Source organism: Carassius carassius, chromosome 2 (genome assembly GCF_963082965.1).
Source record: "Carassius carassius chromosome 2, fCarCar2.1, whole genome shotgun sequence".
NCBI classification, from domain to species: domain Eukaryota; kingdom Metazoa; phylum Chordata; class Actinopteri; order Cypriniformes; family Cyprinidae; genus Carassius; species Carassius carassius.
Genome location: NC_081756.1, coordinates 47,470,540 through 47,482,811, shown reverse-complemented (window position 1 = coordinate 47,482,811; position 12,272 = coordinate 47,470,540). Strand labels below are relative to the sequence as shown.

The 12,272-nt window shown below is 33.8% G+C and overlaps 1 protein-coding gene across 2 annotated transcripts in view; it reads right to left on the bottom strand.

The window, feature by feature from the left end:
• The window catches only part of LOC132110971 (structural maintenance of chromosomes flexible hinge domain-containing protein 1-like), a 62,132-nt gene that overhangs the window by 4,941 nt on the left and 44,919 nt on the right, over positions 1-12,272 (bottom strand). For both annotated transcript variants that reach the window (XM_059518125.1, XM_059518132.1), the window contains exons 35-43: positions 11,569-11,630; positions 10,694-10,781; positions 10,466-10,597; positions 8,606-8,752; positions 5,021-5,147; positions 1,023-1,142; positions 849-934; positions 606-728; positions 48-229 (exon numbers count right to left, since the gene is read on the bottom strand). In XM_059518125.1, coding sequence (XP_059374108.1) covers positions 48-229; positions 606-728; positions 849-934; positions 1,023-1,142; positions 5,021-5,147; positions 8,606-8,752; positions 10,466-10,597; positions 10,694-10,781; positions 11,569-11,630 — 1,067 coding nt within the window. The remainder of the gene's footprint in view (positions 1-47; positions 230-605; positions 729-848; positions 935-1,022; positions 1,143-5,020; positions 5,148-8,605; positions 8,753-10,465; positions 10,598-10,693; positions 10,782-11,568; positions 11,631-12,272) is intronic.

Genomic DNA, 12,272 nt, shown 5'->3' with positions numbered 1-12,272 from the left:
GAATTCAAAATGTTAATGAAAGCTATGTGAGACGCATGTGTGTGTACCTGTCATTTGGTCTCCAGAAGACCGTCTCGAGGGGAATGACTTGTTGTCGTCCTTGCGTGTCATCATAGATTCTCTTGGCAGCAGAAGTCGTTTCAGTAACCACACAGTCCATGTCACCCAGAAGATGCCAGGAGATCACCTTCGCTGCATCATCATCCTCCACCAGAGCCAGATGACCCACCTGCAAGTCATCACACGCAAAATCATCTCTTTGAAAGAGTCCTCTGATTCTCACAGCGCTTCTAAACCTTTCTGGATAAATAATTCTTTCCCAGAACCCAGTTTATAAACCATAAGCACAAACCTCTATATTTGTGTTATATGCTTAATTTAAGCATATAATTAAACACTAAACTTTTTCTATAGGTCACTCTGATAGTGCTCCATCATATGCATAACACATGTTAACGTGCTAGTGTTGGCCTTTCAATAACCATGAATCTTTTTTATAAGTACTGATCGGGATGCAATGCATTTCCAAGACTCATTTAACCCTGCTGACTTGTGATTGGATCACCTGATGCAAACACGAATGCACACAAAAATCAAAGGCGCACCTTTCCCAGAACCTGCGGGCTGCCTTTGAAAGGGTCAGAAATGCTGCATTTCCGCCGATGCTGATTCTCCATTTTGGTCAAAATTGCTTTCTTGCCATTTATAACTTTGTCTATTGCTGATACCTAGACAGATACACAAACAGAGATGAAAACATACGTGATTGCTGGAATCAAACACATGCTTCTACAAAGAGCATACAGCAATAAAACAGTATGTATGTTAGTGTGCGTGTACAGACTCACAGTGGTTATTTCGGAGACGTCCAAACCAATTTTTTGGAGCTCTGTTTTGAGCTCATTGAGTTTGAGAGTCGCATCTCGCACCTGACCTGTAGACACAAACAAACATAAGTCAGACATATTGAATGACAAATAAACAAATAATTAACTAACTGAAATGAAATATGCAGTGCCTACCTTCAAGTTCAGATTTCAGTTGATTATTAGTTTCAAAGACTTCTCGGTAAATAAAAACGGTTTGGGAAAGTCGATCTTTCTTCTTACTGAGACTCACAATGACTTTCTGATGTTCTACATCTGAAAGAGATCAAAATGTAAAAAAATGGATTGCTGTACACCCCCATTACACTTCCTAAATAACATTCAATACTGTATTATATTAGTTTGAGAAATTAAAGACACTTAGTAAGCGTTTACAAGAAAAGTCACCCAGAAATGAAAATATGGTGAAATTTTACAGTCCAGAACTGAGGGTGAGAACATTTTCAGCAAATGTGTTCATTTTTGTGTGAACATTTTCTTTGCTGTAGTTTCGCAAAAAAATGATGACCCTATAGTGACATTCACAGGTGCTCAACTCGTAAATACAATCACTGGACTTCACGATATATCGCACGCCACACAGTGAAATCTCACCGGTCCAAGATTCAAATCAAAAGATTCAAATCTTTTTGTTTATAACATCTTAAATCTTCATGACATACAGTCGCATTAAGCAGATTAGAGCTGAATGGTAAAACAGTTGATATTTTGCAATTATATAAACAATCAAACAGTTTAGATTTGCTATATAGAATAAATCACTTCATGTGCGTATACTGTATGCATTACAGCCCGACCGATATGGGTTTTTTAGGGCCGATACAGATATTAGGTAGGGAAAAATGGAGTTGATACCGATATATCGGCCGATATTCTTTGTGTACATTATAGCACAGTACCAGTCAAAAGTTTGCACACTTTCCCATTCATGTGTCCAAACATATGACTGGTACTATATATAGAATACAGTATACATAAACAGAATATATATAAATAAACACATTTTTTGCAATAATCACTCAAATGTGGTGATCAAACACTTCTAATGGTGACAGAGATATGTAATGGAGGCAACGTATTTAACAATTTATCAATAAACTTTACTATCCAAAATAAGTCTGATACCAGTGCACTGAACAGTAAAGTTTATTCAGCTTTAATTCAATTCAATTCCATTTAACTTTATTCCGTTGAAGTTTATTCTTATATATTCTGAACCCCATGCAGATTTACACAAACTGAGAAAGTCAAAAGGTGTTACTCTGTGCACCGCTCTCCCCTACCTCTGTAAATAAATACAATATAACCTTGGAATTGGAAACATGGCATCATTTCATGTTAAGTCCACTTTAGAGACAAAAAAATAAGGACAATCTGACCACGCCCACAAGCCATGCCCCCAGCACTCATTATAAAAAATATATATTTTAGCACATTAATACATATATATCTTATATTGTAAAATCACATACTCTCCTGTAAAAAATAAAAAGCAGCATTTAATAATCATGACAACAATATAATAATAAATTATAATAAAGCACAATAATATATTATAGTAAAGTATATAGAATTATTATTATTATTATTATTATTAAAGTACCTGACAAAAGTTTGGAAAGGCTAAATATATTTGATCAAAATAAAAAAAAAACGTTATATATGTTATATATTATTATGTGAAATATTATTACAAATACAAAAAAAGTTTTCAATTGTAATACATTATAAAATGTAATGTTGTTCCTGCGATGCAAAGCAGAATTTTCTTCATTACTCCAGTTTTCAGTGTCACGTGATCTTTTGGAAATCACTACAATTTATTTGACTCAAGAAAAAATTCTGGTTATTATCAATGTTGAAAACAATTTTGCTGCTTCATATTTTGTGTGGAAATGGTGATGCACTTTATTTTTCAGGATTCTTTGATAAATATAAAGTTTAAAGGTCCCATGACATGAAAATGTCACTTTATTAGGTTTTTTAACATTAATATGAGTTTCTCCAGACTGTCTATTGTCCCCCAGTGGCTAGAAATGTCGATAGGTGTAAACCGAGCTCTGGGTGTCCTGCTCTGCCTTTGAGAAAACGAGATCTCAGACTATCTGGAATCTTCCCCGTATGTCGTCATAAGGGGAAATGTTACCTCCCATTTCTCTGCTTTGCCCGCCCAAACATTTACATTTAATTCAGTCGCAATGTCAGCACAGGCGTTACAAACAGACTTTTACGATATGGATTTGACAGCACCGCCACAAACAGTGAGTAACAGTGTTCATTAATGCCTGATCTGTGATCAGTGATTTCTGACTTGTAGCTAATTATTCAAGTTCACACAGACTTTCTTTCTAAATCGTTTAATACTGTTTATGCATCAGTGAATCAAGCCAGTGACTAGACGATAAACTTCACATTGTTTCTCTTAGTAGGGTGAAACAAATCTGTTATTTAAATTGTGATTTAACTACAGAGAGCGATTAAAGAAGGTTTCCTTTATATTATTCGGAGCTGTCAATCACACATCGCGAGTATATCTGCACACTTGCCCAAACTGCCGTTATAATGAATGACGCTGTTATGCTGCACAACAAAGCTCTTACTGTATTCATGTCGATATTGTGTTTGCTTTTGGTTGTGGTGAAAGCATTTTGTGAGAGAAAACGTGTTGCAATGACGAGATCACTGCATTCACGCGATAAACAGACTCTGTCTACTCAATGCTCATCACCGCAGCCTTTCATGTGATGGGAATAGATCTAAAAAATAATGCTATAATCAACACTTCCCCGATTCGTTAATCTCGACAGCTGTAATAGTAAAAAAAAAAATAAATAAATAAAAAAAAAACTAGTAAAAGTATAAGAGAGGGGTTCCACATGTAATACGCATTTTGAATGCTAAGATGTCAGCCAATCACAACAGTTGTCATTTACTCTGAGTCTCAGAGCAGACACGCCCCTTCAAACAGAACATTCAAGCCAGAGGACTAAAATCAGTATATAAAAATGCCTTTTATTTCTAAATTTTAAATGTAAAATACTAACAATATAAGTACACCTCAGGAAACATTAAAAAAGCATTTAAAAAAAAGAAAATAATCCATGTCATCGGACCTTTAATGAACATCATTTATTTGCATCTATCAAATATATTAATTATATTTATTAATGCATTTATTAAATGGAAATCATTTTAAATGTCTTCAATCAGTTTTTGTCACTTTTAGCATGATGAATAAAATTATTAATTTCTCTCTCTTTTTCAAATCTTATACAGACGTTTGAGTGGTATCATTGTTTCCACAAAAATGTTAAGCAAAACAGTTTCTAACATTTATAAAAATGAGAAATGTATCTTGAGCAGCAAATCCGCATATTAGAATGATTTCTGAAGGATTATGTGATACTGACACTTCTTTGTAAACAACAGATTTACAAACGTTTCTAATGACGAATGTTGCGTTCAAAATTGCAAATGAAAGCGGCTCAAACCATCACACCACAGTCTATTATATAATTACAGCACAACGGTTGTGAATTTTATGACAGCACTAGCAATCTCAAATTCTCACCGCCATTAATAAAAAGTCTAAGTTTCAGCAGTTTTCCATAGACTGAAGCATTAAAGCATTTCATCCAGGTCGTCAGTAGCAAACAATGGAGCACACTCTGCTGTACAAGATAAGTAATTACACCATTTCAAGCATTTTACCTGCATTATTTGTTCTGTAAAAAAAATAATTATAATAATAACCATAACGGGGGCATATTCGCCGATACCGATATATCGGCGACAGGCTCATATCAGCCGATAATATCGGCAAACGATTTATCGGTCTGGCTCTAGTATGCATGCAAATAAAGTTGGATAGACTTATATTTCCTACTTTCTATATAGAACTGTGAAATTTCCGCTACACATTAAACAAATATTGTTTTTCACATACAATACACTGCATTTGATTATGACATGGATTTTGTTGTTTTCTTATCTTTAGTATAGATTTTATTCTAATGTTATAATGATTTATACTTAACTTGATTGGTTACAGCAATAATCAATAATGTTTCCCTTAACTGTGACAGTCATTAGTAATGTAACTGATATTGATTAGGGTGTGTCTGCTGACTAACCGTTGCAGAATCTGAAAGGCAGGCTGTATGCATCGATGGTAACACCAGTCTGCCGGATCTGAGGATTGAACTGAAGTATGTACTCGGCTCCATCCACACCGGGACTGTTCTCCAAAAGTGCCAAATCCTACAAGACACAAACAATAACACCCATTTACCCACAATAAAAAATTCTTCATTTAAATTGGAGCTCTTGAATGCAGTTTTGGTGAACCCATAGAAAGAGAACATACAAAAAAAAGGAAAGGATTTTACATTATTATGCATTCAAAAGATGGTTTTATCTTCAAGCATTTATTTATATTTTATTTTAACGCTTTTTGTATTAGTGCATTTTTAACTAATTGACTGCTAGTGCAATGCTCTACTGTTTATCACATCTAACAATAATTCAATTAACTTGCACAAATGTCTTTGGAACTGGAAGCAGGTATCTCTGCAGTTGTGAATTTCATCTGAAAAGCATACATGTATATGTGCAACTGCTAAATCCTGCGCATGATAAAAAAAAGGGTCTATAACTTCAATATGTGAGCTTTAACATGCAAAATAAAATTAAGAGTTTCTCCATCCTGTTGTTTTAAAAACTACAATATTTACAGATGCACTACATTGGATTTTGATGATATGCCGATAATTTTCAACTAATTTTGGCCGATACCGATATATTTTCTTTTGTTTAGAAACAACAAGTCTCTCATGGAAAGAGATTATGAACAGATTATTTTGCATTTTGGTTAGTTTATTAACGAAAACTTTCTTTTGAGAATAAAAAAAAAAATGAAGTTCTTTTATAAATGAGAGTACATTGAAATCTTTGAAAATAACTATAAAGCAACTATAAAGCAATCCTTAACATTTTATTGAAATACTTAACATTTGTAGATAGTCAAAAGCAAAAGAGTTGTACAAATTCTGAAAATCTTTTAGTGTTCCATGTATTTAAGTTTTCATTATCCATTTAAAACAAAAAACGTATGACACTTTAATGATTAAATCTACACCCATAGCACATGTGAGGTACACATATTATGGGTAAGGTGTATCAGGCCCGGATTGGCTAATCGGGAGCACCGGGGCCGGTATGTTTCTTTTGGCTGCGAGGGCCGTTTTTATCATGGCATTGGGTTGAAATATATACAGTACAGACCAAAAGTTTGGAAACATTACTATTTTTAATGTTTTTGAAAGAGGTTTCTTCTGCTCATCAAGCCTGCATTTATTTGATCAAAAATACAGAAAAAATGTAATATTGTGATATATTATAACAATTTAAAATAATTGTTTTTAAATTTATTATACTTTAAAATGATCATTTATTTCTGTGATGCAAAGCTGAATTTTTAGGATCATTATCACATGATCCTTTAGAAATCATTCTAATATGATGAATCATTATCAAAGTTGGAAACAGTTCTGCTGCTTAATATTTTTTCAGAACATGTGATACTTTTTTAGGATACTTTGATGAATAAAAAGTAAAAAAAAATGTTTTTAAAATATAAATATGTTGTAATAACAATATACACTACTGGTAAGAAATGTGGAGTCAGTAATTTTTTTTTCTTTCTTCTTTTTAAATAAAATCAATACTTTTATTCAGCAAGGATGTGTTAAATTGATAAAAAGTGATAGTAAAGAAAATATATTATTAGAATATATATTATTATATATATTTTTTTTATTTTGAATAAATGCAGTTCTTTTTAACCTTTTATTGATCAAATATATTAGACAGCAGAACTGCTTCCAACACTCATAATAAATCAGAATATTAGAATGATTTCTAAATGATCATGTGATCGACTGATGTTACATGTGACACTGAAGGCTGGAGGAATGATGCTGAAAATTCAGCTTTGCATCACAGTAATAAACTTTTTTTTAAGTATATTCAAATAGAAAACTATTATTTTAAGTTGTAATAATATTTCACAATATTACTGTTTTTTCTGTATTTTTGATCAAATAAATGCAGGCTTGATGAGCAGGAGAAACTTCTTTCAAAAACATTAAAAATAGTAATGTTTCCAAACTTTTGGTCTGTACTGTATATATAATTATTATTATTATTATTTTACCGCAGCCCCACTCTTTTTATTTATTATTTTACCACCGTCCCACTCTTTTTTATTTAATATTTTCTCGCAGAGTGCAGCCTGCAAGATAATGATGACGTGATTATCTTTTGATTCCCTGGCCCTGCCCCAAACACATCACCTTGCAAGTTGCAAAATAAAAAAGTGAGATAAAAATGGCGCTGAAAAGGCCAGAATTAAAAAGAAGAAAGCTTTGGTAATTTATGCGGCCAAATGTTCTAAGCATTTTCCTAAAAGGCGAGGCCGGTAAGTAAACTAACTTTAAGTCAGTTAGGAGCAGTTAAAGATGCTAGCGACATTGCAAAACAACGTTGTCTGCAAACCACCGTTCATGTATCAAACTTTTTTTTGTATCTCTTCAGCAGCAGCCATCTCTAGTCCCGTTTTCTGCTAAGAGCAAGGCCCAGTAACGTTACCAAGCTCCAGTCATGAGCCCAACACACCAGAATGGGCAGGTAGGATTGTGTTTCAGAAGAACTACTAGTAATGAAGAGCCCTGATCAGTGAAAAATGCCCTGAGATAATTAATGATACCTGATGATTCAGCAATACATTAATGAAACTGAGATGATACTGTCATTAGAAAGTGCAATACATTTTATTTTTATCTTTATTTTTTATTTTGTTTTATATATTTGTTTTTATTAGATTTTTTTCTTCATTTCAATGTTTGGATATTTATGAATACTAAATCTTAAAGAAAATAGATTCTTATACTATCCTGTTATTTACTGTTCTAATAAATCTTCACTGTGAAGCAAAATTTAGGCTACGGTTTTTGCACTGAATTGGAAATGATGATATTTTAAAAAATACAATGAATTACAAGGCTGTAGGGAATTATATTCTGAGGTTTTAATTACATTTATTTAATATAGTCAGTTGCGAACTAAAGTGGGCCGGTCTAAGGCATGAAACTCCAGGGCTGAAAATGAGTCCCAATCCGGTCCTGGGTGTATCAGCATATTTTTTATTCATTGCCGATATTTGCTTTTTAAGCCATTATCGGCTGATTTTGATAACGTTCCGATAATATTGTGTTATAAATTATAATATTTCATTTAATATGATGAATATTTTTTTTTACCAATTTTATTTACATTTCCTTAAATTACCCACGGAAGCTGAATTAAAGCCAAATTTCTCAACATTATCAATAATAATAGTGTTGTTACTGTTAACTAAAACTATTAAATATAATTTTCATTAATTTAAAAAAATATATTTCTATATTTAGCTTTATTTTATTTAGTTGTAGTTTTAGTAATTTTATATGCATTGACATTTTTCTTTAACTTTTTTTTTTTTATATTTCTATTTATTTATTTAGCTTTATTTTTTAGAAAGGAAAGCAAATAAACAAAATGACTTTATTTAAAATAAGGTAAAAATGAAAATGATAAAACATAAAAGCTATAAATCCTATAATAGTACATGAATAATACTAAAACAACACTGACACAAACCAAAGAAAGCAAGCACTCACAGTAATGAGAGTCTCTCCGTTAGTGAGGCTGTATGGCATGCTTGTAGCTCCATTCCCAAACAAAGGAAGCACCACATCTCCAGTACCTTTAACGGTAACAATCACTTTTCCATCTAAACCCTCACCAGCAGCGTTACTGTATTCATCCTGCAAAGTGACAAAACAAAGGATTTGGTCGAAATGTTATTGAGAATTCAGAAATAAAAAAAGTACATTTTGCAGAAAAACATTGCATTACGGCTGCAAATGAATGAGATGCATCTCATACAGGTTTGGAACGACATAAGGGTGAGTAAATGATGACAGAATTGTTACTGTTGAGTGAACCATCACTTTAAGAAACAAGTAGCTTTGGGTTTCTCCAGGTGGCGTTAAAGGGGTCATCAGATGCCGGAAGTTGATATGATTCTTTAGGGTCTTAATGAAAAGTTTGTAACATAGTTTGGTTAAAATTTCTCAATGGTAGTGTAAAAAACACTCTTTTCAGAGCAAGCCGTTTTGTAGCATTTTCCTTTAAATGTTAATGAGCTCTGCTGACCACGCCCCTCTCTTCCGAGCTGCTCTCTGAGTGACTGTTTACTTTAGCCGCATTCATGATGAAACTGGCTAATTAGCACATTATTAGGAAAGGCGATTTGCAAAGTTCCATTAAAATTCCTTACCCTCACTTGTTCTGTAGGTGAAGCTGGATCACGAATGATTCGCATGAAAATAGACACATTTATGTACATCAGGGATTAGCGCATTCCCTTCAAAAACATACGTAATTCACTGCGTCTACAGCAGCTCAGATGTCGGGAGTAATTGATGACTGCTATGTTCATTATTACGTCCAACAACAGAACACCTAAATCGCTTGGGAGTCATTCTCGTCTACATCTGCTTTGGTGATGAAACAATGGTGGACCGATGAAGTCTGTGCTGAAACGTTACTGTCAAATCAAGCCATCGTGGGAAGGCGAGGAACCAGCTCTAGGCGGGAACTCGCGGTTTTCCAGGCCAAGTGCATGCAACCACTGGCGCCTAATTTTCAAGTCTTCTGGAAAATTATGCAGTCCAGCAGTGCTGTCGCAACCAACAACACTACACCTATGTACCATCCTGACCACTGTACTAAATACAGATAAATCTACGCCAACTTGAAGCTATCCTAACTGATGCAATACTATGCTACTAACTAACTATGCTTCTAACAATACTAAAGTTACACTAACAACTATGCTAATTAACTACATAGGCTACACAAAATAATCTAAATAACTATATAAATGCAATGCTAAATAGATGCTATAATACTCTATCCTGGTCGTTTTCAATACTCGCAATTCCAACTCCTGACTCACTACAGTGATTTAGACGGTTCAAGATGATTTTATACTGCCAAGGGCATGGTAGCTCGTACCAAGGGGCGTGGTGAGCTGGAAACTGCTTACGTCACCTGCCACCGCTAACACCCAATAGGAAAAATCAACTGCAGTAGCCACCGTTCAACCTGAAGAGGGCAGCACTCAGATGTTTTTACACCATATATTGTAGAATTAAAACACTTTATACTCAAATGTCTAAATAGTTACTCGAATCAATGAAAAGCACTAATAAAGCCCCATTCTTACAGATCATTAACTAAAAAAAGTTGGTTTAGGGTTTAGTTACTCCTTAATGAGATTAAAAAACACTAGGTGGATTTTTATAATTTTAGGGTGGTTGTGTACACACACTGCCAACCCACATTTCAGTTCAAACTACTTTTAAAAGTGCATGTAGCATCCTATGACCCTTTTAAGCACCGCGTGAAGCCCAATGTTAACTCTATTAACTGTAAACACCCAACCATCATCTCTAGCAGAGACTGAAACTCACCATGATCTTCAGACTGAAGCTGTCCAGCAGTGTGCGATTGGCCCGAATGTTACTATTGGACACAACAGGAGTTGAAGGTGGAGTCTCGGGGGCTAATTTCACAGCTTTATTGGGAACGACATTTAGTGGAATCTTAAACAGAAACACAAATATGAATCCCAAAGTAAGCAACAGGAAATAAAAGCAGCACATACAATAAACTGGACAAAATAAAGCGTGTTCTCTCACCTGCTTGCTCCACAGATTATTGATTTTGTCCAAAACCAAAAAAAACTGGACAACATACTGCCCTGCTAGCTCTGGAATCTGCTTATCCCTGAAAAAAAGACATCAGCATTCGATCGAAATACAAACACATGGGTCAAAACCGAAAGGAATTACCCAAAATTATTCTTTTTTATTAAAAATAATAATTTTATTCATATTTATGAATACATTTAACATAAATATATTTAAAAGAATAAAGGAAAAATATATAATAACACAAACACATACATGTATATATATATATATATATCTACATATATATTATTATAGTAATTCAGTCAAGAGCAGTGAGTGATTTTCATTTTCTTGGATTAACATTACAGCAGCCAGTAGCTAAATTAGTCGCGGTCACTTTAAGAGACGATGAACGCATCCAATATAATACACATCACATTTTTTCCCTCAACTGTTTACTTTCACTTAAGAAAAACTGACAGTTTTTTTCGAGCATAATTTCCAAGGTGGATATTTTGACATATTTTGTATGTATTTGTCGACACAAGAGCAAAAATAAGCAAATTCGGTGTTCAAGTGTTTTGAGACGCCTTTCCCTGCGTGAGCCCTGAACACCAGAACACCGCGAGTACTGAATTGGGCTCTTTCACATCTTTTTGTGATATTTTTTTTTTATCGCCCGATAAATCTCACATTAACGCAGCACGTTAACGGCGATAACGGCCCACCACTAATATATATATATATATACACACACACACACACACATGCATGACATTTTTAAGAGAATGCAAAATCAAATCATCGAATCAAATACAAAAGTTTTGTTTTTAAGAAATAAAATATATCAAATACTTATTTTGCTCAATTGTCTCTATTACCTGAAGCAGAAGCAGTCGTCCTTTTCTGTGTCTTTGCGTTTGCTACACCTCAGAGTCGTGGCCTAAGTTTAAACACAAAACATACTCCATTTACTCAATGGAGAGACCAAAAATACTCATAAGTGTCCATTTTTCATCTGAAAGCTGTATAAATAAGCTTTCCATTGATGAAGGGTTTGTTAGGATCAAGAAAATATTTGACGATATTTGAGATGCACCTAAATCTGGAATCCGAGGGTACAAAAAAATCTAAATACTGAGAAAATCACCTTTAAAGTTGTCCAAATGAAGTTCTTAGTAGAGATGTTCATTTTAACCGGTTAACCGTTAACCCACCGGTAAGAATTTTGATTAATACAATCAGTTAAATCGTTTAATAACAGTAATTTATCAAAATATTGAAAACGTTTTGCTGCATGGGTAAAATATGCTACGCGTATAAACAAATTGTGGGGTAAAAAAAACAAAAAAAAAACAACAAGTCGTGTATAAATCGCTTTTTGTTATTTCATTCAGAAATAGGTCTAATGCCAATATCTATTATGAATATCCACACAGCAGACATGTTTACCTACTGTAGTTGTTCAAGTTGTGCACAAAATAGACACTGCTTTTCAGCACTTTTACTTCGGCACGTCTCCCTCATTTCTCTCTCTCTCTATTGCGCTGCACAACTGAGCTGCGTTTATCAGGTGTGTGACAGA